The sequence below is a fragment of the Homarus americanus genome, unplaced genomic scaffold (genome assembly GCF_018991925.1).
Source record: "Homarus americanus isolate GMGI-L3 unplaced genomic scaffold, GMGI_Hamer_2.0 scaffold56333, whole genome shotgun sequence".
Classification (NCBI taxonomy): domain Eukaryota; kingdom Metazoa; phylum Arthropoda; class Malacostraca; order Decapoda; family Nephropidae; genus Homarus; species Homarus americanus.
Window position 1 is genome coordinate 12,928,228 of NW_024734940.1, and position 25,778 is coordinate 12,954,005.

The window sequence follows — 25,778 nt, forward strand, 5'->3', positions numbered from 1 at the left end:
ACAGTCATGACAAAATTACCGTTCATAGATTATTACCAAAACTAAGTGTTACCTGTAAATGTGTGTCACTGAAAGGAGTGTGTGACCTTAAGTGGTTTATGGGGACGGATATGTTGCTCATGGGTGATACTAGATGATATGAAGCAATGAATAAACTGCCTATGTACTACTGTATCTTCCCCACCAAATTTAAGACAAAATTATAGATTCTAACTATACCATATCATAGTCAGGTAACACCTTAAGCATCTCAGTTATTGTTACTAGTAATGGAGAATATATAACCTGAAATAAACATTATCTGCCCCTTTTTTTTTTAATAAATTCCCTAAATTAGAATGCTCCCCATTTTCCAAACCTCAGAAGAAAAGTCCAACTCGGTAAACAAAGCAAAAAGAAAGACAAGAAACAGACAAACATCAAGAAGTACAGTACAGTATGTATTTGAAGCCTTGTGCTAGAGGCCACAATGTCCAGCCAGGCAGAAGACTCGCCATATACGTAGCATAATCTGGTCAACGTTGACTCAGACATTGAACAAGCTGGCTGATGAACACCAACAAGGTACTGTACACTGAAGGTACACTAGATAAGGAACGTCTCTCGGGTGACTTCTTAACAGGAATGATATTAACACTGAAGACCAGATCCAGTGCGAACGATACAAAGCTTTACCGAGAATCACTTCAATTAAGTTAACTATCTCTTATTATACTGTACAGAAATTTACCCCAAGTGAATATGTACTGAAGAAATGTTTGTCTCTAGATTCACCAAACAGTATCTCATTCAGCAAGTTGATGACCCATGTCATTAATTGGAATAACCAAAGCTTTAAGAAGTAGTCAATGGTTATGTGGGTTTGTAAGTTACTGTGAGCACACTTGTACCTACAGTTATCACCCAGGTTTCACAAAAGTTTTAGAGCTCACTTGCCACAACTCATCAAAGGTCACAGTCTAAGACCATTGAGGAACTTTACCCCAAGCTAGGACACACATTTTAAAGATTATGTTGTGTTAACTCTTGCGTCTTACTCCTGCTGTCACAACACTCCATCGACTATACAAAAATTTCACCAATTATTCCTTAAGAGTAATCCAATTTTTGTCGATATGGCACAGAGGCTAAGGTCAAAGGTTATGAACATAATTCACCCCAAACTAGGAGTTCTATTCCAATAAATGGCATTTTTCCAGCCTGTGTTTTACCTTTGTCTTCATCATCCTCTAACAGTCACACGAGACTTCACCAAGTACTGTACTATACTGTTCTGTGAGTCATAATTAATGTGTTCCTTTGGAGGAGGCATAAGAATTATATATAAAAAAAATTAAGATTTTATAGCTACAAACTTTATAATGAATCTAACATTTAAAAAAAATTAAATGTTGACTTTGGATCCATTAAATGAGTTCCCACATTCTATGTTTACCAAATTTTAATTACAGTACCTGCTAGTGTAATGTTTGTCTACTGTACTTTACCTTAACTTATCCTCTTTGCCACTAATTGTCCTGTTAGTCAATTGGGCGCTCATCCACATCTCTGTTATGCACTGTTGGCAAGTACTGGGTATGTACAATACTTGCTTTGGAATATATCTGTACAGTACCTGTACCAGTGTTGGTCAAGTCAGGTCGTAAATGAGCTCACACCCGGTGCCGTCACAACATTAGAGGTACACTCGCAACAAAAAGTATCGGTGCAGGGTGAGATCGACGACTTCCGAAATGATACGTATACACTGTGATATGTCGGGAAGGTTGGTAAGTGTATCCTCATAACCCCCCCCCCCCTCCACTAGGTGTTGCCATATGGCTGACAATCAGTGTGTTTGTTTCCTCTTTTCGGATTGTAGCTTTGTGTAGACTGAATGATCAGCGAGGGTTCGGTCTCGGTGATTGTGGGTATAAAACAGAGGCAATATAAAGCAGTAGAGATCTACACATGCCAGACGACATGGAAACCTCGGAGGGAACACGAGGAGCTATTATTGCCCTTCATAACGAAGGGTTCGGCGTCACAGATATTAGCCGGCGGGTTGGTGGCCACAGGAACACCGCTGCATGATGGATTCGACGATACCTCGAAACTGGTGCTACAGACGACAGGTCTCGGAGCTACCGTCCACGTTGCACCACCCCTCAGGACGACCAGGTTGAGTGGTTTATTTGGAAGCATAAATTAAAGTGGCAATATTCACAAGTATCACAAATAATTTTGTTAACAGGGAGCTCCTCATATTTCATACTGTCTATTTATCACTTCCCGACCTTATTTATAACGGTTTGTTTCACTTGACAAGGCCACAGTAGCTGCTCAGCAGGATTACAGGGCTGCCAACATACGGCTGGAACAACTCGCCTTTCCCAATACCTATCGTCACTGGTCTCAAATTGTTCATACTACAGTATGCACCGATACTTTTTGTTGCGAGTGTACATCCTGCCGGACACAGTACTGTACAATATAAAATTTACCCAGTGATCTAATCCAAAAAACATTTAAACCAAATATATACTTGAGGCTGTTAAGCACTTACCTAACTATGGCAAGGAGCAGGATGCCCCCAGCAGAGAGGCCCCATCCTGCAGCAGCAAAAGCTGCCGGCAGGGTTAGGCATCCCATGCCAACAATTAGGTTGAACACATAGATCAACCCGGTCTGTAAAAGAGGAAATTACCAACATAAATAAACATGTACAGCACACTCACTATACAGGCAGTCCCCAAGTTACAAACACCCACACTTACGAACAGCATCCCAATACATTCAGCACAAAAATCTGTCACAAAAAATCTCATCTTTTATTACTCTATATTTTTTAACATCACTTTATGTACAGTATTTACAATATTTGTTATATATGGAAATTAACATTGTTTTGTGTGGGCAGAGTTGTGCTTTAACCTAACCGAACCTATGGAATTAACACTGTTCCGCCTTACAAACAGTGTCCAGGGATGTAGCCCAGCTGTAGCTCGGTGAAGAAGTCATAAACATACATAATCTGGTGAAAATATATATGAAGCAGGAAGTATAATAAATAAAATTAAGTAAGGAAATAGGAGAAGAATAGATAAGAAAGCTGCTGTCTGTCCTGTTGTTATACAAACTTCAGTGCTACAGCAGCTACAGTGATTTTAGTCTCAGATTTTTGTGTTTTATGTATGAAATCACTAATGAACCGAGCCTTATGTGCCAAACAAGCCTTCACCTAGTACAGATAAGAAGACAAAATTGATGAGATTAAAATACAGTAAAAGATTAAAAAAATGGATACATTGGTAGTGCACCAGTGTGGGTGTTAATAAACAGGATATAGATGTGAGACGGGTGTTATCCAGTGTGAATTCACCAAACATCACAGATTTCCTCCTAGCACTCAACAATATAGGTCATAATAATGTAACAAGAAACAGACTAACTGCTCAAACAACCAGTAAGAGAGAAAAATTTATCATCATCGTCTGTACAGTAGACAAGAATTTTCAAAAATAACTGACTTTGTTTCTTCAAGAGAATATAACAGTACTGTATAGTGTTATAATTAATGTCTATGAAATTTTCGGATTCTTCCTCCTCCTCGTGTAATCAAAGATGACGTCCTCCACTTGTGGGTGGATGCCACTGGTGTCTTTCTTTACAAAAATAGCTAAAGACAAAACCTGAATGAGAAAAGTGCTACTCTTGGACTCAATTTACAATATTCTTGAAGTAAGACAGGTTTTATTCTACATATATCTTTCAGTAGATAGCTGGTTAACCCGGACCATTGTTCCTAGTTCCTTCACTACGGCGACGCCTCTTTTAGTTAAATAATACCAATAGTTTTCCCCACAGCCCAACCCATGCCTAACACCCTTTACAACAACCTGCAGAGTTCTCAAGAAATATTCCATCCATTTTTTTTAGTTTTTACTCATTCTGATTTTAGTAGCTACTCTGTTAACACTTATAGATACAAACTCAGAAGGTAATACGCTAAATACATGTATCGTTTCCGTATGAGATTTTAAACTCCATACTGACCGCACAACAGATCATTACTCCGCTAACTTACAGTAGAGCTTGTTTGAATTACACTTCTGTTTAGGAATAAGGACACATCAGTTCCAGATTAGTCACTTAAGGATGGTTACTGGTCATAAGAGTGATTTAACTAAGTCACAAGATAAATTTTGCCAATCAGAACAGTTACTAGCAATGTGCCAAAGCATATTGCAGGTGTCACTTTAAGACTAATAGGCAGATTTGGATGACTGAAATAGTTGCTCGTGTCTGTAATAAATTTCCTGAACGACATATGCAAGTGATTGATATTTACTCAGTTAAAATTATCTAAGAATTTAAACACTGTCTTTAGCATGTAAATAAACAGTAGCCAAATAGAAACAACAGCAAACTGAGCATCAATTCAACCAAGAACAGCCTAAGAAAGCCATTGAAGGCCTAATTCCACTGGGTAGCCTATATGAAGATAAAGTAAGGCGTGGATTAAGGTGACTGCTCAAACTACAAAAAAAACTACCAAGAATTATTACGCACATCACATTACCCAATTACAATACATTTAATCTAACTTAACCTACATGTAATGGACTATCCTGCTGTACTTATCATGGGTAATTCATTATATACAAATATCAAGCTGGGGATATTTGTCATATTCAGTTCAGTTCATTTACCAACTTCAGATCACCTACGTTACCTGAGACTATAATATACGGTCCGACTAATTACCCAAATGTAGCCGCAATGAAGTCAAATAATGGTCCGACATGAATAAATCAGACTGCCAATCACTTCTCGACTAGTATTTGGTGTCACAAAGTAAAAAAAAAATTGGAAAACGTAATTTAATCCGAGTTAATAGATCGAGTGCATGTACCTAACCTAACCTAACACAACACAGATTAAATTAAGTTTACCAATTTTTTGTGACTTTATGACACCAAATACTAGTCGAGAAGTGATTAGCAGTCTGATTTATTCATGTAGGACCATTATTTGACTTCATTTTGCTACATTTGGGTAATTAGTCGAACCGTATAATTATGTGGTTTGTCAAGTATGTCATTGTCTTCATATATTACAAATACTTTAATATCACATCTTAAATGTAATAGACTAATCAAAATCATCTCTATTTAGTACTTGGATTATAACATATTTCTTTTTAATAATTTACATTTACTACAATATGGATATTATTGTATCACTATAGTATAAATAAAAGGATATACAGATATAACTTACCGCAGGGGAATACTGCTCTCCCGGGTGTAATCCTACAGAGTTCGGCATCTTACTAATGGATTATACAACTAATAAACTGTCAAGCACCCATCGAGGACAGAGAGAATGACGAATATAAACCTCAGCAAAATTCCTGATCTCTTCTGTCCTCCTCTGACTAAGGAAGCAGCAGTTAGATAAATAGATTTCTCAACTTTATATTTAACACCACAATAAACACAATTAAACCGATACAAGTCTATAAACCAACTAAAAAAAACTCATAAACAAATTATTGATAATTAACTTGACTAATTATTCCCCCTTCTGATTAATTGGACACTGTGTAACTGTATAGTGTTAGTGATAGATCTGTTGAGCGAGTGACAATCAGCTGACGCAGTGGTAAACAAACAGGTGAGGGGCGAGATGCGTTACACCTGACCAATACTTTTTTATCTATTCCATATCACACTACGATATTTCACAACGCCTGGAGGTTTATTATATAATTCAGATTATTGAAATATCTTATATAACGTAAATTATGATGTAATGTTTTCTTTATTACTCACTGGGTATATATATTTACCTTTATCTACACAGGTATATTTATATGTGTTTTCCCGTTATCGACTTTTGCTCAAACTTAGTAAATATGTAAATGGTAAAAAAACAGTTGAGACACAAAACAAACTTACTGTAAATTACATTTCACTTGTCCCTTCATTAGTAGACTATATCAACACCTGTTTTAAGCTTTTCATGAATTACAAAGGTTTATTGTAAATATTTCTAGTGATGAGGGCGCACCTTGGGGAATTTTCAGCTGCGTAGACAGAAGCAGTAGAGAGAGCATGGGGAAAATATGAGAGGATGACAATAATAATAATAATAATAATAATGATACAGTTTCCTCAAGGAAGTCGGGAGGCAAGGCAGACAGAGGAACTTGACCTTGGCACCTATAGTGAGAACAGCCATGCCAAATATGCTGTAAATATCCTACTTCCCTATATTGTATTTCTTCCTATGGGGCACTGGAAGACACAACGTGATGGAACACCCAGAATGAATTAATAAATATACACTCAATAAATGCCCAAGACTTTATCCAAGCGAGAATAAAATGTGATACGAAATACTTACATGGCTACTAAAATGAATTGAATTACGATTACTGTATCTACGCTACTCGACCACTTACACCACCTATCAGTAATTAGTAATAATATTAAACTCTACACAACTTACAGTACTCACACAACACTACTGCCGCCATCACCACCTAAATGCACAACTAAACATACCAGTCTCAATATACAACTTTACTTATAAAAAAAAAATAATATCCGATTAATTGTATCTCTTTGTAAACCTTATCGTGTTATGAACTTACGAGGATATTGTTCCACTCGTTGTCACATGCTCGTCTTGAAGGTCTTGTCATTCATTTATGTTGTAATTTCGTTATTTATTATTACTATCATTTGTATTAGTATTACTTTCTTTTCTCATTCAAATGTGGTATGAACAGTTTGTATTTGGCGGGGATAAGTCCACGGGTGAGTGAGTTAGGGTTAGGGAATACCTCTGTTATTTATCTTTTGTTATCTTTTATTAATTAGTATAAGCCATTGTTTAGTATTTTGTGCCATTGATGAGTTGAGAGAGAGAGAGAGAGAGAGAGAGAGAGAGAGAGAGAGAGTAAACACACACACGCACACATCAAGGTCATCAATTATTATTCTATATATCTTGTCCATATAATTTGCTGCATATAATCAAATCATTTAAGAGTCCTGTAGTGTTTACTGAATCAACAATATATCCATTACTGGGATGTCAGGACAATGCTTTACATTTTTCAAATATTTGTTCATGGCATAATCATTGTTGTGCGTTATCTGCACTCTCATACTGCTGAACTCTTTGAGGGCAATGATAAAGACTTTTGGTGAATATTTCAAGTAGAAATAGTAAGGCAATATCTGATACTAACATCTTCCTTACTCTTCAATGTCTATAAAAAATATTGATATACGTAAACAATGAGTTATACTGTATATTATCTGTTCTTTGCAACGAATTTCAGTACTAGAAGGATTAATGCCTACCAGTGAGTGTATTTCTAGTTACTGTGGGCAGATTTCTAGCTCATGTTGTATTCAGTACACAGTGGAGATGAAAGTTGTCATCATCCCCCAGCTGGGTCTTTGACTAGGCATCCGAACGCCATATAAATTATTCATTAACGTCTACTGCCGATCAGATGCACCAGTGACAACTTTCCCAATCAGTAAGGCTTGCTGATTTTACCAATGTCTCAGTTTCTACATTAAAACTAGCATCTATTTCATCTACTGGTATTTAAGATATGTTTTCCACCGCCATGCATTTTGCTGTGCTACAAGAATGCGCGCGCGCACACACACACACGCTATTGACAGCTCCAGAAAACTTTACAGAATTCTTTACTGAATCCCAGACAGTGAGTGAACTCTTGTTATCTTCTAAAGCTATAGGTTTGCGGGCGAGGATAAATTGCTTAAGGGTGCATGAGTTTTATAATTCCAATATGATGACTCGCTACTCTCCTACGCGTCGGGACCAATTAAAAAACTACTTATCTGTAACAGAATCTTGTATGACCAAGAATACTTCATACCATATAAGTTAAATTCATGGAAAGAACGACACAACGCGAATATGAAACTGGGATATGGAGACACTCTTTCAATTAATCTCTTAATGTGGGTTTGATCTCCATTAAAATTCGCAAAGCATAACTCAATACACAGCTACAAGGAACCTCAACACGTGTGTACCGAAGCGAGCAATAGGTATCGTAGCGCTGTTGCGGAGAGATCTACCTAACCTAATAGCGGTGACTTAGATATTCCCTTCCCGTACTGGTCATCCAATATTCTTGCCAGCAACTTGTCGAATACAGCTGTGCAAGTTGATTTGTGCACTGTATTCAAGATGAGCACAAGCAACTACAATAACAAAGTTGTTTATCTCACGATTACCAGGATACAAACAGCTTGATTAATCTGGCCTCAGTACCTCTCAAACAAGGATTGACACGACCTCGCATTTTGTTAAATTCTTTTGTTTACTTATTCTACTTTTATCCAACATTCTTCAGGCTGGGACATCCTTTAATGATACATCAAGTTAAACACACTCTTCGAAACTTCTACAAAAAAAATAAGATATTAATACTGAAGGAACCAAGCGTACAAAAAATATTCTTAAAATCGACTAGAGATGAATAGTCATGTCTAAGACCTCAAAATAAGACTTGTTAATATTCTCCAGCTTGTCAATACTCAACAAAAGCAAATCCAGTAAAGAATCATGAAAACAGAAGTCAAGTCCCACGCGACCAACGGTATTTACTTACTGTTCACAGACCCGTACCACATACCATCTCTGTATACAAAGACAACCATGTCCATCCCACAACAGTAATTTCGTTATCAAGAAAATTGACTCCATGAATGACTTGCACGCAGTGGGGGTGGGGACACCTTCACACGATACTGTATACTGCCATTTGATGTTACATAAAAAATCTAAAAATATAACCTAAAGAAATTTTTATTTATTGTATGATCTCGGTATGGACAACGAACCAATCTTATTTTTAATTTATTTTAGTGAATATAACATAAACCTGTTATTTGAATATACATAACTCACTACAAAATACGATTACCCCACAAGCGTAGTTTCAATCCTAATTCATTGTCAATTATTAAATATTTCTTAACCATGTATCAAACGCCACAGTGGGATCCAATTAAATTTCTCACAACCACAGAATTCAGCATAACCAGTGTCGATAATTTTTAACTGCAATTGTGTACAGACAGACAGACGTTAAGCTTAGTAAATCAATATACTCCCCTGTATGAGCTGTGGCAATTTGAAAGCTTATCTGAAAGTAAAATTACATGGCCGAGGTGTTTACTGTAAGCACAAACGAACGAAACGGAGAGAGATGACAAGGATAAGAGAAGAGGAAATAAGAAAGGACAAGAGGAAAACGAAACAAGAAATGAACAAAGAGGAGGATGAGACACTGTGAAGGGGAGAAGAAAGGGAAGTTAGAGATAAGGAAAAGAGAAGGTAAAAATAAAAGAGGGAGGAAATGCAGGAAAGGATACAAGCATTAGGAAAAAGAAGAGACACCGAATAGATTAATAAATGAGAAGGAACAAGATTATAAAACAGCCAATAGTCTTGTTAGTGTATCAGACGGTCATCATACTATCGAGAAAAAAAAAGATCCACTAATTCCTACCTACACATGTTCCCTTCGACCTTTAAGAGAAAATAAAAACATTACAGCGTCATTAAAAAAAAGACATTTAGGTTTCCTTTCCATAAAAATGTTCAAGACTAATGCATCTCCTTCACGTGTTTAATTAAGGAAACAGTGACCTTGACCCTAGAATATTCAAGAAAAATATAATTGGTTCCTCAGCTACTACTACTACTACTACCATACTGTAATTATTGCTACACTACGATCATTGACGTTTACGAAAAGCCATCTCAACACCTCTCATGAATCAGAAAACAAAATAGTGAAATCAAGCACCCTCCCCCCCACCCAGATTATGACCATCTATCACCTAGATAATCTTCCTCTACCACGGTATGGAGGTTATGTAAAGGATATACTAGTAATGTCCTACGCTTAACTGAAGCCACTGTGGACGCTAAACATGGTCGTGTTTACTAATCGAGTCGTTGGCTAAAAACATGGAAACTAGGAAACATGAAGGTAAAGGCTAAATTAAGGAAACAGCTGGGAAAAATAATGAAATAAGGGGATAAACCAACGAGAATGAGTAGGAAAAGAAAATAACAGCCGTGAGAATGAGCAAATTAAAAAGAAACTAATATCCTGGACATCGGCGAGCGGTGGTAGTGTTGGGTGCCCTTTAAACCTTTATTGGTTAATGGTGTATCAAATCAATGTGCGAGAACCTGTCTTGTCATGGTCAATATTTACCCAAGTATCCGTTCCGAAACCATTTTCCTTGGCACATACACCAGGTTTAGGACGTAGTCTGTTCCATTTACAATAATAAATTCAAGACAACCATGTACAGTACCAAGCAGTGCAATGCCTCCAAAGGACAAGGCTTAACACCTTTTACAAACTTCATTCATGTCCATTGTATCAAGAAATTTCAATTAATCATGGCATCAGTGGTTTGTACTATTGTCAAATTTGCAGTCGTCCCTGCACTTGCAGGAATCATTACAGTAGTTTTGTACCACGCATGCCTCATTCAAACAACAGTTTTCAAGCTATAACGGGTTTCACCTGTCAATTGTAGTACATTATTTAAGTTTATATTTGATCTTCGCAAGGCTTTTCAATTCGGTTCTATACCAGTTCATATTGTTTAATAAGTAAATATTCAAGACGGTTCATAAAAAATCTTAATATTGTAGAAATCAATTTTATTCCTTTTAAATAAACATAATCCTTATCCTAATGGAATAATGTAAAAATGGATATCCTAAATCATGTACATTTAACCTAAATGAAGGATAGGAATTTAGAAGCACTTCCTGTGGACAATGGATGGGCCCGACTCGTCATATTCTTGCTTGCTGATCCACATCTGCTGGAAGGTGGAGAGGGAAGCCAAGATGGAACCGCCGATCCATACAGAGTACTTGCGCTCTGGGGGTGCAATGATCTTGATCTTCATGGTGGATGGTGCCAGGGCAGTGATTTCCTTCTGCATCCTGTCGGCAATTCCTGGGTACATGGTGGTGCCGCCGGACAGCACTGTGTTGGCATACAGATCCTTACGAATATCTACGTCACACTTCATGATGGAGTTGTAAGTGGTCTCGTGGATACCGCAGGATTCCATGCCCAGGAAGGAAGGCTGGAAGAGAGCCTCGGGACAACGGAACCTCTCGTTACCGATGGTGATAACTTGACCGTCGGGAAGTTCGTAGGACTTCTCTAGGGAGGAGGACGACGCAGCAGTGGTCATTTCCTGCTCGAAGTCGAGGGCAACATAGCACAACTTTTCCTTAATGTCACGAACGATTTCTCGCTCAGCAGTGGTAGTGAAGGTGTAGCCACGCTCAGTCAGGATCTTCATCAGGTAGTCAGTAAGGTCACGTCCAGCCAAGTCCAGACGCAGGATAGCATGGGGAAGGGCGTATCCCTCGTAGATAGGAACAGTGTGTGACACGCCATCACCAGAGTCCAAGACAATACCGGTGGTACGACCGGAAGCGTACAGGGAGAGCACAGCCTGGATAGCGACGTACATGGCGGGAGTGTTGAATGTTTCGAACATAATTTGGGTCATCTTTTCACGGTTGGCCTTGGGGTTGAGGGGAGCCTCTGTCAACAGGACGGGGTGCTCCTCTGGGGCAACACGCAGTTCATTGTAGAAAGTGTGATGCCAGATCTTTTCCATATCGTCCCAGTTGGTGACAATACCGTGCTCGATGGGATATTTGAGGGTGAGGATACCTCTCTTGCTCTGTGCCTCGTCACCTACGTACGAGTCCTTCTGGCCCATGCCCACCATCACGCCCTGTAGGAGGAAAATATGAATTAATATTAATATCAAGATTAATTAAAAGTTCACCAACAATTACGGGAAAAGCTGGATACACACAAATGTCTAGTAATGTTAGGCCCAAGAGAAAGTATAATTTAGCACAGGTAAAATACAGCTAAGCGAAGATTGAGATCCCAATTCCCTAATTAAAGAATCCCCGTTATTCAAAAATCAAATTGAAGTCAGGTTATAAATGTTGGCATAATTTTAAACCTTCCATCATGTTAAGTCAACTCACCTGATGGCGGGGTCGGCCCACGATGGATGGGAAGACAGCACGGGGAGCGTCGTCCCCGGCGAAACCGGCCTTGCACATGCCAGAGCCATTGTCCACAACCAGGGCGGCTACCTCGTCGTCACACATTTTGAGTTATTACTGCAAGGAAAAAGTGCACACATTAGAAACTTTCCACTCTTCCTTGTCGTATCCCCTATCAATCACTGAAGTTTCTCATGGTATACAGACAGAGTCCATTTCACTTCACAGTTAACTGAACTAAAATGATTTCATGTTCCACTGAAATATAATCACAAGTCCACAACCGACGTGTTACCTAATTAATATCACAGTCACTGACTACGTGCGTTGCGGGGCCTGCCCGAAGGTGTGTACAGCTTCAGTACCCGTGTTGAACTGAGAACCATGGAGGCATCCCGCGGCTTATATCACCCCCCTCTCCTCACCCCGCCCCAATGACGTCATCAGCCACGTTCCCTCCCCCCCCCCCCACGTCGTCCATATTAGGTTCACTAACAAGGCACTTTCTATTTACTGCTTTCAAGGCAAAATTCACCAATTTAAACGATTTTCACATCAATATAACGCCCAGTTGTTGCTTAACTCTCTAACTAGCATGGGAGACGGTTCATATTTTTTCGTTTCAATAACTACCTTTTTCCCCCCTCAATACTGAACTTAACACCCACAAATTTTTACTAGATATAATAAAACCCGACAAATTTACTACTGTATTTGATACTTAGTTTGATATTCATAAAACCTTTATCATACTCGGCCTAAACACACAAGGGAACTCTTGAACATGTGCTTAAAAGTCACAACCACCTGTCTCCGTCGTTCCAGGTTACGTGCCAAGCCAACACGTCTATTAATAGTACACCAAGACCACCTGTTTACTACCCAAGGTAACTTAAATGCACTTGACGGAATGAGCAAGTCTACCTAGATAAGCCACACGACACACCCCTAAGACGCCGGTTTCAGTGTAACTCACGAAATAAACTTAACAATTCCATAATAATCACTTCAAATCAAATGTCTCCACTATATTCACCGTCTTATTGCACACTATCGTCATAAACAAGTTACAGCAACACACAATTCATTAAACTCAATCTTTTACTTACTTGAACACGGCGGGCGAGTGTGCGACTGTACTGGTCCTCGTGGTGATCGCGAGTGAGTGAAGCGCGATTCTCCACCTCCAGCAACGTCAACTTTCTACAGGGGGGGAGGACTGCAAACGTCACTACTCCAGACTGTAATTTCTCCACTAATACAGTATATAATCCCCGAAATATAGATGCGAGTATAATTAAAATAACCTATTCATCGATCTGAAGTATAAGTATACCGTAATAACTGCATACACGTGTCTAAAGTGTGTGTAGGATAGGGTACTCCCCCGCTATTCGCCGCAGTGGCTTCGCCTTAACCCCGCCCGGACAAACGTATATAGCCTTATATGGGCATACTGGAATCTCAGGCCTCTGATTGGTCGAGCCAGCCGTTGAATGTGCGGCGGGAAGACGAGAACACGCCGGTCTTGTTTATCTTGGTTGTATTTCATATTGTTTCACTCGATTTTACTTATTTTGGGGTATATTTATCATTAAATCGGTGGATATTTCTAAGGGTGTTTTTGCATTTTTTATAAGCATGCTATGTGTGTGAAGCATTCCGTAGTGCTTGGTGCTTGATAAAAGCGTACTTTATGCATAAAGCTGGGAATGTCACAGAGCTTCCTTCACTCGCCATGAAACAAAATGAGAACAATGGCTAGAGCGACCGTACTGGATTCACTGCTGCCAACCGCATACGGGCCGCCATGGAGTCGCGCTTTCAGAAGACCCCAAATGAAAAATCCTTGGGCTTGCTTTATTCGGTTACAGACCGAGAGAGAGTCTGCGGTAGTTAGGGGCTTACGCTTGGCTTTAAGTGATTCCGCAGGAGTGGACGACTGTTTCATTTCAGGGCACAAGTGAGGATGTGGAAGTTACAAGTTTGACACTTGTGAGCGATAAGTTGGTATTTGCCGTTACAGACATGACCGGCAATATGAGAATTGTGCCCAGCCTTGGATCACAGTGCATATTACGTGATTAAGAATAAGATAAAAGTTACTTTGAACTTTTCTTAGCACTCAAAACCTTTGGAAAAAACCTGTTTAAATTATTAAGGTTGATGCAAATGTTAAGTTTCAAAATTTTAAGGGCAAACCACCGCTTGACAGGAAGGGCTCTTAATACAACTACATGTCCATATTTGGCATTTCCTGGAGGTATCGCTGTCACTCTACCATGGAGTATGGTAATTTCCTGTGAGTATGTAGGGCGTAAGCAAGATCATGTAAATCTGCAGGCGTGTCCAGGCGCCGACTGTGTCACTGTCATACACACTACACCGCGGACACACGGTCTCAAAGCTCCCAGTGAAAGCCTGAAATGTTCCATGTAATTAAAGTTAACTCTGATCCCAATGTACAATGCATTTCTAACGAAGGTGAAAGCTGACACACACACACACACCATACAACACAACTCAGACTGCTGGCGACAACTCATATTTCTCCTCCTGTATCTACTGTTGGGTCAAGAAACACAGTGCCATGATCTTTAATGTCTAAATTAAGCCGCCATCGATCGAGGAATGGAACAGTTTCCCGTCAAACTATCAAGTGGGGGGCCTTAGTGGCTGGTGTGTGGGGTGAGGTGGCTGTGTGATGCTTCCCTGGTGCCCGGCTGTGTGTCACCACTACTATACACTCCATGATACGGTGACACGGTTGAGGTACTTGCATGGTAACGTGAACAGCTACGGCAGGGGAGGTGCTGATTATTCATGCTGGGTCACGTGGTCCGGGTGCTGGGGGGGGGGAGAAGGACGAGGAGGAGGGGTGGTGGTAGGAGCTGCACGCAGGACTACCCTCTGGTTACTCATCCTTAACGACTACTTGCTAAAGAAAAGTCACAGAATTATGAACCAACCAGAATAGGACTTTGTGATGACTAGTGTAACGTGTAGTTTAAACCTTCAGTTACAGCATAAGATATGAGGCTGTGGGAGTTTTGTCACAACGTCGGGGTTAGCTGGGAGTGGCACGCCGGGTGAGGTATTTGGATGTTCGTCGTTTTCCCGTGTTTCCCCAGCAGGCACGGGGACGGTATCTGCTGAAGTGGCATCCTGTGTTGTGTAATTAACCCATATCAACATACACTACCATGACTCTGCTTTATTTCACCTGACAAAACCGTATTCCTGAAATGATGAGAAAGACGTAGAAGAAATTACCTATGTTAGCGCAATCTGGTACACGGCGTAAGTTAATTTATAGAGGGCATATTATGTTTATTATTTACTAAATATGTTTATACCTAGTTAGTAATTCACCGGTGTGTACGTGGCCAGGATATAAGTGTGTGTGTGTGTGTGACGATTGTTTGCATGTTAGCGTGTGTGTGTGTCAGTGTGACGATGTGTGTACAGTATGTATGAAATTTTCCTATGATGTGTGTGTGTGTGTGTGTGTGTGTATGTTATAGAAGTGTGTAGGTGTGTCCATGTATACTTACACATGTGCGTGTAAAACATATCACACGAAATATCAATACAAAGAAAAGATGGATTTGAATCTAACGTGCAGTCGCCTCTCCAGTCCCACCCCCCTCCTTCCTCACCTCCTCGATACACACACACACCCTTCACTTACAGACCCCCCACACATCCGCTCCTCTCCCTCCCCCCCACACACACGTTCCTCCTCCCCACACTCCTTCCTCCTCTTCCCTCCCTCCTCCTCCTCACCTCCTCCTCCTCCTCCCCACACACCCGTTCCTCCCCACACTCCTTCCTCCTCTTCCTTACACTCCGTCCTCCTCGCACTCCCTCCTCCTCCTCCCCACACACCCGTTCCTCCACACACACGTTCCTCCACACACCCGTTCCTCCTCCCATGCTGCTATCGCCTGAGGGCACAAGAGTGACAGGGTACCCTAAGGGCTATAAACATTCTTGTCCCAACTCAAGGTTAAAACATTCTTATTTCCCTCCTAGTTTATGACCTTCACGTTCATATTTTTAGCACATAAGTTGAACATTCACATCCTAGATCAAGGTTCACCATCCCAACACACACAAACACACGCAAACACACACACAAACACACACCTAATCGTACAAGCGCTTGTTGTTAGCCTAGAGCGTTTTACATGCCCTTTTTAGCGGCAACCTGGTGTGTGTGTGTGTGTGTGTGTGTGGTGTGTGTGTGTGGTGTGTGTGTGTGTGTCCAATATATACAAAAACCCTGTCTGTCTGTAATCAAAAATTTTTAATAAAAAATAATTAACTGTCCAATTATCCCAAAAGGAAATTTCACAAAACTCTCTATCTATCTGTCTGTCTGCCTATCTGTGTCTGCTTATCTGTCTGTCTGTCTATCTATCTATCTATCTATCTGTATAAACGGCAGATATATTATTAGCACATATTACTATTTATTGTTCTCTTATACGCTACAGGTGGGAGCATATGTCATTAACCTGTAATAATAATGAGAAGGTATTTGGAATAATGGGTCGTATTTTGTTATCTTAATTGATATGAAGAACAATTTTCATCTCAGACTGAACGTGAAAGTTGGAGATGTTAGGTTAAGTTAAGTTAGGGTAAGTTAGGTTAGGGTAGGTTAGGATAGGTTAGGTTAGAGTTAGGGTAGGATAGGTTAGGGTAGGATAGGTTAGGTTAACTTAGGTTAGGGTAGGTTAGAGTTAGGGTAGGTTAGGGTAGGATAGGTTAGGTTAACTTAGGTTAGAGTTAGGGTAGGATAGGTTAGGTTAACTTAGGTTAGGGTAGGATACGTTAGGGGTGGGATTCTGTCGTGTAAAATAGAATGTGCCTCCCTTAGGCACTGTACTCGACCGCCTTCACTGTCCCAACAGTAAAGTTAGATACATATCACTATACAGTTGGTTCGGGTAGGAATGAATGCCCCTTGGGATCGAACTGGTGACCTTCAGAAGAACAGGAGACGAGAGCTGTATGGACTGAGAATAACCCCCCCCCCCCCCCCCCCACCGGGATCAAACCAGCGACCCCTGTAGACGGGAGACGAGCGCTTGTATCCACTCGACCGCCGCACCTCGTCTCCAAAGTGTTGTACAGATGCCAAAAGAGACGGTAGTGAAGTACTCCAAGCAGAACCGAGGGGGTCATGCAACTTCAATGATGACGAAGCAATGTTCCCACAACAGGGGGCTGCAGCGTCGACGAAAGTGCATTCTTCATCACAAAAAAATTAATCACACAAACACAACGATGGCTATATATATATTCCTCTTATTTAATCAATTCAACGATCTTTCTGACCCACTGGATATGATGGTTAGTTAACGATGGTAAGGAAAGGTAAAAAAAATGTAAGTTGGGTAAAGGAAAAAAATCTCGCCTTGAACACACTTGAATACTGCGCGCTGTCTGCTTGGTCGGTCTCGGCGCGTTTACACTCCGATACACAACACCACTAAGTTAAGTTTGGCCGTATAATGGTAAGTTATGACGGACTTGTTAGAGATACTGAAGACGAAAAATTAAAAAAAAAATGGGGAGTCCTACACACACACACCAAAAATTTCCCCAGGAATTGACTGATCTAAGGACTGAGGCGGCAAGAAGCTCCTCTAATATAAATCTTCAAAAAATAAGCAGAAATATATAATTTAAATCGCGGGGTGTGTGGTGAAGTAAGGAGTGAGAGAAAGGGGGGGTGAGGGGGGGATGGGGGGTGTTGCCATGCGCAGCGATCCTCGACAACCCCCCACCACAACCCCCTCCCCACCACAACCTCCTTCACCCCCCAGTCATGCAATGGAATGCTGGTGAGGCTGGAAGTTTTGCACACAAGCACGACTAAGCTGTACTGGAAGGAGGATGTGTTAAGCTGTGGGAGAGAAGTATCCATGGGAGGCGGCTACGTTAAGCTGTGGTGTGGGAAGGATTTAATGAAGCTGTGATGTGAGAGGGACTATTAAGCTGTATCACTTACAGATTACAACTGAGAAAAATATTATTAAAATTTAAAAACAGAAAATCAATAAAAATATAAATGGAAGAGGGAAATAAATAAGAAATAAGCAAAAGTAAACAGAAATGATAGTAAAGCGAGATAGAGACGACAGCCAAGTGAAGGAGGAGGACACGGGCGGACGTATAAGGGGTCGCCAAGAGAAGGAGAGAAGGCGGAGAACATGACTTGTGAGGAAGAATATAAATGAGAGAGAGAGAGAGAGATATTCATCTTTGTCACCAGCTATCACCAGTAGGATGCAACAGGTCGGTTTAAATGACACTCCGTACCACCACCACCACCACCCAGCCAATCCGCCCGCCCGCCCTCCACCACCTTCCTGCTACTACAGATTTCACCACTACACTTCCTACAGTTATCCCCCTCCCCCTCCCCCTCACACATTCCACACGCGGGTTACCTTCCTCATATCCGACACCGTAACTTCTTCACAAACGTGGGTTAAAATACAGTTTTAGGTGTTAATGGGTTGAAGAAATTGCCGAAAACGCTAACATTCCTGGAGTATTGTGGGAGCTTGTGTGGGCAACTGTGGTAGAGGTGCCTTGACCTCAATTTCATGCCATATATGAACACATGGCGGACCACACCAGTCCTAGGCTGGGGTCCGTTTCCTACCATCGCTCATCACTCACAGTATAGTACAGTACTCACTTAGTGGAGGGTAAGTTAATCCTGAATTCCTGTCAAACAACACTTTTATTTTTCCTCCGACACTCAGATAAGTTGGTGATAAGCTATACTATATCTCAGAAAATAACATTCACCCAATGACAACTGTTGAGCTGACTGCCTGACTGTCACCAGATCCTCTCGATAAGTATAGTAAAAGATTTCGACGAGACATCATAAAGGAAGACTAGGCTTGAGTGGGCAGGCAGACAGACTAGCTGGCAAGGGAAGGAGACTATACCTGGGACAAACCTCGCCCACTGCTATAATCTTCAGCGGCTCAGTCTACCACACCCAAACACCTTGCATGTTTATTTAAAAGGCTCTAAACTTCCCCTGGCGAGTGTTATTGGTGATAAATTAATTAAAACGAACATAGAAGAGAGAGAGAATGACTTTGAACTACGGAGCGAGGGACAGGCATGTTTATTTGAAGAGGTTTGAAATTACACTAGGCTCATTGTGCTACAGTTAGGAAGGGGAAAATTATTTAGTCCCTCCCCTCTTGTCTCATTTTGATAAGCGTTAAATACATTAGCGTAACGAGTGATCAGATTAAGCTAATTATTTAGAGTATTTAAGCGACTAATGGAGTAAAAGGCGACTCTAGCTGATTAATGATGTGACTCGGAGCTGTTGAAGTGACGTGTGACGCCATTTGTAAGACGTGACGGGGTTAAAGTATATATTTATTTCTTTACCTTTCAATATTTAGTAATAAATATTATCCTCTGACATTAAATAATTCTTCATGGACAATTTTAAACATTTATTTTCATTTCTTTATAACTATTCAATGATATTATCTTCGTTGAACATTTTTTTACTTCTAAGTTGGCGAATTATTATTATTTTTGAACAATTATATTTCGTTGTTCAAAGCTGATTAATAGTGCATCTTTGTTCTTTTTGGTCTCGTGAACATTTCTATAGTAGTAGTGAACATGACTTTACTGTGATCCAACTAAACTCTAATTACTGCATTCAGAAGTTCAGTTAGGCCGGATGATGAACAAATACTGAACAGTGAACTCACGAAGAAGGGCAAGATGAACAAATAAGGGAACAGATAACTGAATAAGATCTAGATATAACTAGAGTATGTTGAACAAATTATAAAAGAACATAATGATGAACAAAGGCATCAGTGAACAAGGAATGACTAAATACGAACAAAAAATGAACAAGATATAACTGAACAACAATAACAATGAACAAACGACAGGTGAAATTGAACGCAGGTAAACACATCAAGTTCATCATAAGAGGTAGTCCAGTTATGTTCACCAACAGATGCGTGAACAGACGGTCAGGAGAAAGGGATACTCTCTCTCTCTCTCTCTCTCTCTCTCTCTCTCTCTCTCTCTCCTCATACCTGGTTTTCCGGCTGCCTCTCTCCCACAATTTATCACTTCCTCTCTCTACTTCCTCTTCCGCTGTTATTATCACGACTTTCTCTATAGTTGTCTTTCTTATGTAATTTCTCGCTTATTATATCCGTTTATTATTCTTTTATTTGTGTTTATCTTTGTTTTATTATATTTTTTTATTTTTGTCTGGTTTGTAATTTATTTTTCGTATTTTTTTTTAGTTCGCGTTAAAAATCGACTTCAATTTTTTTTATTTTTTTTATTTTTTTTTCGATTTTTTTCGTATTCTTTCGTTTTCTTTCAATTATCTTCTTGTGTTTTTATTTTCTTTCAAGTTTTTCCCAATTTGTGTGTTTGTTTTTTATTTATTTCGTTGTTTGTTTGTTTATACGTGATGACTGTTTATTTGTCCAGTTATATGTTCCTGTGTTTTAAACCTTTATAAATTACTATCACCACTACTACTACTACTACTACTACTACTACTACTACTACTATCACCACCACCATCACTACCACTACCACTACCACCTAGCCTTTCCTCTCTTCTACCACCACCTCCACCACCACCACTACTACCACCATGACCACCACCACCACCACCACCACCACCACCAACCACCACCTCCACCACCACCACCTCCTCCACCACCACCACCACCACCTAGCTCCTCCACTCCCCTTCCTACACCATTACCATAAATCCCACCCAGCTTCCCCTCACTCCCTACCCTCACTTACTGCCTCTCCCCTCTGTAGCAAACTGCCTCTTCTTGCTGCCTAAACGATCCAGTGGTGAGGGTTTCTTCCGGGCCTGCCTCTAGTTAACGGCACCACAAATTATTTCATCTTGTGGTTAAATATTTCATCCTAACCTAACCTCAACCTAACCTAACCAAAACCACACACACACACACACACACACACACACACACACACACACGTTCCCCCAAAATAATTTGTCCCTGATATAATTTTTTCCACCACACGAGGATAAATGCGAGATGGAATTTAGTAATTATTCACAGACCGACACAGACGACACAGACAAACAGACCGACAGAGCCGACACAAAGATGAATAATAATAAAAAACAACTGATTGTAATTACACCAGGATGGAAAATATCACCCTTCGTTTTTTATCATGCCTTGAGGATCTAGTTTGCTACCTATTGCCTGTGTGGTTATAGTCATTCTTACCACGTGGGTTTATTTTATATTGATGGTATTTATATGTGTGTGAGGGGGGGAGGAGGGAGGTGGTGGGGAGGGGGAAGGAAAAGGAGAGAGGGGGGGAGGGAGGAGGGTGGGGAAGGCTGATATATCTGGTGGTAGTTAAGGAGGCTTAGTGTGTGTGTGTGTGTGTGTGTGTGTGTGTGTGTGTGTGTGTGTGTGTGTGTGTGTGTTTCTTGTTCTATTCTTTGTCATCTCTCTCTCTCTCCTCTCCATTTCCTTTATCTGTCTCTCTCTATTTCCTTCTTTCTTTCTTTTGTTTCTTCCTCTTCTTTCTTTTTTCTCCTCCTTCCTCCTTCCTTCTATCCTCTGGTAAAATGAGGAGTAGGGAAAGGAAACAAAAGGGAGAAGGGAGGTAAGATAAAGGGAGGAAGGGGATAGAAATAAGGGAGGGATAAGAAAAGGGATGTTGATAATTATAAGGGGGGGTGAGGGAGGAGGTAGGGAAGAAGAGTGGGGGGGGAGACAGGTGACTGAGAGGTGAGGTGAGGTGGGAGTGGGGGGTGAGGTGAACCAGGGGTGGTGGGGTGGGTAAGGGGGTGAGGTGGGGGGGAGGTGAAGTGGGGGGGGGTGAGGGTGGGGTGAGGTGAGGAGTGGGGGTGAGGTGGGGTGGGGGTGGGGGTGGGAGTGGGGGTGGGGGTGGGGAGTGGGGGGGTGGGGTGGGGTGGGGGTGGGGTGGGGTGAGGTGGGATGGGGTGGGGTGGGGTCAAGGGGTGAGGGGTGAGGGAGTGGGGTGGGGTGGGTGGGGGGGGTGAGGTTGAGGTGGGTAAGGGGGGTGAGGTGAGGTCCGCTGTGTCCGTTGGAGAGAACTATCCAGGTAATAACTCAGGTGACTCCTACTACCTGTGCTGTGTCCCTCCCACCTGTACCACCTCCCCCAACCACCTGTAAGCAGCCCTCCCACCTGTACCACCTCCCAACCACCCGGAACAGGCCCACCTCCCAAACCACCTGTGCTGTGCCCTCCTACCTGTACCAATTCTTAACCATACCTGGCCCACCTCCCAACTACCTGTGCTGTGCCTCCCACCTGTACCCACCTCCCAACCACTCCCAACTGTACCACCTCCTAACTACCTGTGTTGTGCTCCTTCTCTACCTGTACCACCTCCCAACTACCTGTGCTGTGCCCCTCCTACCTGCACCACCTGGCCGCACCTCAATATGAGAGGGGGAGGTGGTATTGTGGTGCTGGTGTGGTAGTGATGCGGTGTTGTGGTAGTATTGTGGTGGTAGTGGTGTGAAGTGGTGACGTTGCAGGCTTGACAATATTCAGTCTTATTATCACTAACGAGCTGTTGAGAGAGAGAGAGAGAGAGAGAGAGAGAGAGAGAGAGAGAGAGAGAGAGAGAGAGAGAGAGAGAGAGAGAGAGAGTGTTTGTAGTCTGCCAGAATAAAATATTTGAGTGCCACTTGAGTGTGTCAGTATAACTCTTCGGTTGAATTATTTACCGCAGTGTGTGTGTGTGTGTATGTATGTATGTATATTTGTTTATGTGTACTGCGTCTGTATGTATGTATGTATGTATGTCTCATTTTTAGTCCATATAACACGGGGACTTTGAGGTGTTGATTATATGTATGTATGTATGTATGTATGTATGTATGTATGTATGTATGTATGTATTATGGTTTGTATTAAAATTCGACGTAAATAAATTTTGTCTTTGATAACATTTTTTTTCTTTTTCATGAAAATTTTAATATATTTTTTTTATCGGATGAAATTGTTTTTATTTCATTTATTTAATTTATAATTTTACGTTTATTAGTGTTGACTTAGGAAGTGGCGCGGGGGGGGGGGTAATCCTACACCCATTCACCCGCCCACGCCCACCCACTTACCCACCCTACCTACACTCCACCACCTAACCATCCACCCATACACATCCACTTTACAGCCATCCATCCCAACAACACCTAGATCCACACCCCACCCATCCACCCACCAACACACCCCACCCATCCACCCACCCACACCCCACCCATCCACCCACCAACACACCCATCATCATCCTCCACCTACACACCCCACCCACTGACTCACCCTTCCCCCACAAACACACACACACAGCTGCACAAACACCCACAGCTGTATGGTCGCATGTGCAACTGTATATATCAGTCTGTTGCACACATGTTCTTTGCAAATACTCATACATACATACATACATGAAATAAATGTATGTGGTAGCCCAGTCATACGGTATTCATATTGCTGTTACCATTGATTGTATACATGCATTAAGTATACTGTATACCTGCATTGTCTCTATACATACTGAATCAATCTAAACTTCTATCATGTATTACTGATTCTATTTCTATAACATCAATTCCATAACAAAATATAACACACTGGGACTAACAGACCTGATATTAAGGAACAAATTCAATTAATATCGTTAAAATGGTCCAGAAATACGACATAGGGAAATTTTTACGAAGTGTTGAAACTATAAGTGACTGGGAACAACATCCTGCCTGGCGATAGAGGATCTAAGGCGGATATAGACAGTCATGAAACAAAAGAGCATCGACCGTGCCAGCAACAGTGTCCAGGAGGAGTATTCAACCCTCTTATACTCTCTATTCCTTATACGATTTTCTTATGTGCTGTGTCGTGAGCTTACAACACGACATAGAATAGATTAGTATATAAAATACTTCTCAATTTCTTACAGAGGATAAAAATAATGATAATTTAAAGAGATGATGAGGATATATTGATGGTAGTGATTCATAGACGTTCATCAAGGCTGGGTCAAAAGGTCGAGTCGATGCTCATTTGCTCTTTGTTTTTGTCTTTCTGGTGTTTATAGTGTTACACCGACGCAGGAGAAGAGAAGAGAAGAGAAGAGAAGGAAGGAAGGAAGGAGAGGAGACGATAAGAGAGAGAAAATAGAGAAAGAGGACAAAAAGAATAATTAGAAGCCAAAAAAGAAAAAATGCAAATAAAATTGAAAAGAGAGAGAGAGAGAGGTATTGATAAAGAACTGAGAGAGATGGGAGGGGGAGAGACATTCAGGCAGACAGAGAGACAGAAAGGCCGTGGTTAGGGGGGGTGTAGGGGGTGAGAGGTCATGGCTACACATTAGCAAGCTGGACGTAAACAAGAGAGGATTTGACGTAAACATTAGGCTGAAGATGTCCTATTAGGGAGGCCGTGTCCAGGTGGTAGTGAGGACATCCAGGTAAGGTAATTAACCGTGTCCAGGTGATGAGAACGTCCAGGTAAGATAACCCCGTGTCCAGGTGATGAGGACATCCAGGTAAGGTAATTAACCGTGTCCAGGTGGTAACGACGACACCCAGGTAAGGTATTTAATCCACGTAATCAACATTCGTCAACAAATCCGACTAATTCGCCCGTAATTATCAATAAATCCAATTAACTCACCTGTAATTATCAACCACAATCTACACTCACAACCACCATAACCCACAACCCAAACTCACAACCACAACCAATGAAGGAAAGTCTCAAGAAACAACAACAACAACAACAACAACAACAACCATCTCAGAGTAGGTCAGTGTCAAGTCAGAAACCAAGAATAGAATCATTTAATTCATCTTCTTTCACAAAAAAAAAGGCAAAAAAGATCTATTTCATTCATTCCTTCATTCAATATGTCTTACGTGTTCTTAATATAGTGAAGTAATTAGAGAAATAAGTAGGTGAATTGAGGTGTTTTTATTATGAAGATGAAGGAAGGATTTGTTGAGTTTGTCCTACTTTACATGACACAATTTACTTCGGCTTCTTTACAGCAGTCCTGTGTGTGTGTGTGTGTGTGTGTGTGTGTGTGTGTGTGTGTGTGTGTGTGTGTGTGTGTGTGTGTGTGTGTACAAGGCCATCAGACAGGTATAAACAGGACGCGGGTCAAGGTGCACTGATCTCCTAAGCTCTCTACTGTATGTGAATTAGTTTGACGGTCTGTCTGTCTGTCTGTGTATCTGTCTGTCTATTATCTGGATTATTAGCTATCTGTCTGTCTATCCGTCCGTCTTAATAGCTATCTGTCTATCTAACTTTGTCCCCCAAGGAAAGACTTTATTATTAGTTAAAATAGTAGTAGTGGTCGTAGTCGTAGTAGTCGTAGTAGACATAACAGAGGATCAAAATACTCCATCCATTACACACACACATCAGTCACGAACGCTTATAAACATAACTATTTCCACAACTACTTTAAGTTATTTCCCTACTGTAACTACATCTAAAAGAATATTACAGTATTTATAGTTACAATATGAGTCACAGTGCACTATAGGGGCCATCTTGTCTGCCATATTGGTGTCCTCGCTACTGTAATT

General features: G+C 41.0%; 2 protein-coding genes across 4 annotated transcripts in view; both read right to left on the bottom strand.

Annotated features, from left to right (window-relative positions):
• The window catches only part of LOC121870691 (transmembrane protein 104-like), a 41,031-nt gene extending 35,417 nt beyond the window's left edge, over positions 1-5,614 (bottom strand). Inside the window, exons 1-2 of one of the 2 annotated variants that reach the window (XM_042372642.1) lie at positions 5,263-5,614; positions 2,546-2,667 (exon numbers count right to left, since the gene is read on the bottom strand). In XM_042372642.1, the coding sequence (XP_042228576.1) occupies positions 2,546-2,667; positions 5,263-5,310 (170 nt within the window). In that variant the 5' untranslated portion in view covers positions 5,311-5,614. The remainder of the gene's footprint in view (positions 1-2,545; positions 2,668-5,262) is intronic. The other variant, XM_042372643.1, reaches the window with a different exon arrangement.
• A 5,097-nt stretch (positions 5,615-10,711) lies between these two features.
• On the bottom strand, positions 10,712-13,375 carry LOC121870694 (actin, clone 403). Of its 2 annotated transcripts, none has more exons than XM_042372648.1 (3): positions 13,227-13,375; positions 12,097-12,234; positions 10,712-11,831 (listed from the first exon to the last, which is right to left on the bottom strand). In XM_042372648.1, exons 2-3 carry the CDS (start codon positions 12,220-12,222, stop codon positions 10,827-10,829), a joined length of 1,131 nt encoding a protein of 376 aa, XP_042228582.1. In that variant the 5' UTR covers positions 12,223-12,234; positions 13,227-13,375; the 3' UTR covers positions 10,712-10,826. The 2 variants fall into 2 exon arrangements, with proteins under 2 accessions (XP_042228582.1, XP_042228581.1); XM_042372647.1 differs by lacking the exon at positions 13,227-13,375 and adding an exon at positions 12,413-12,558.
• Between the last annotated feature and the right edge of the window lie 12,403 nt (positions 13,376-25,778).

Bases quoted from the DNA above. Each gene is read 5' to 3' on its own strand.
- LOC121870694 (XM_042372648.1), bottom strand. From the start codon at position 12,222: ATGTGTGACGACGAGGTAGCCGCCCTGGTTGTGGACAATGGCTCTGGC. The intron at 11,832-12,096 runs GTGAGTTGACTT...TTCCTCCTACAG, and splicing joins TGGGCCGACCCCGCCATCAG to GGCGTGATGGTGGGCATGGG.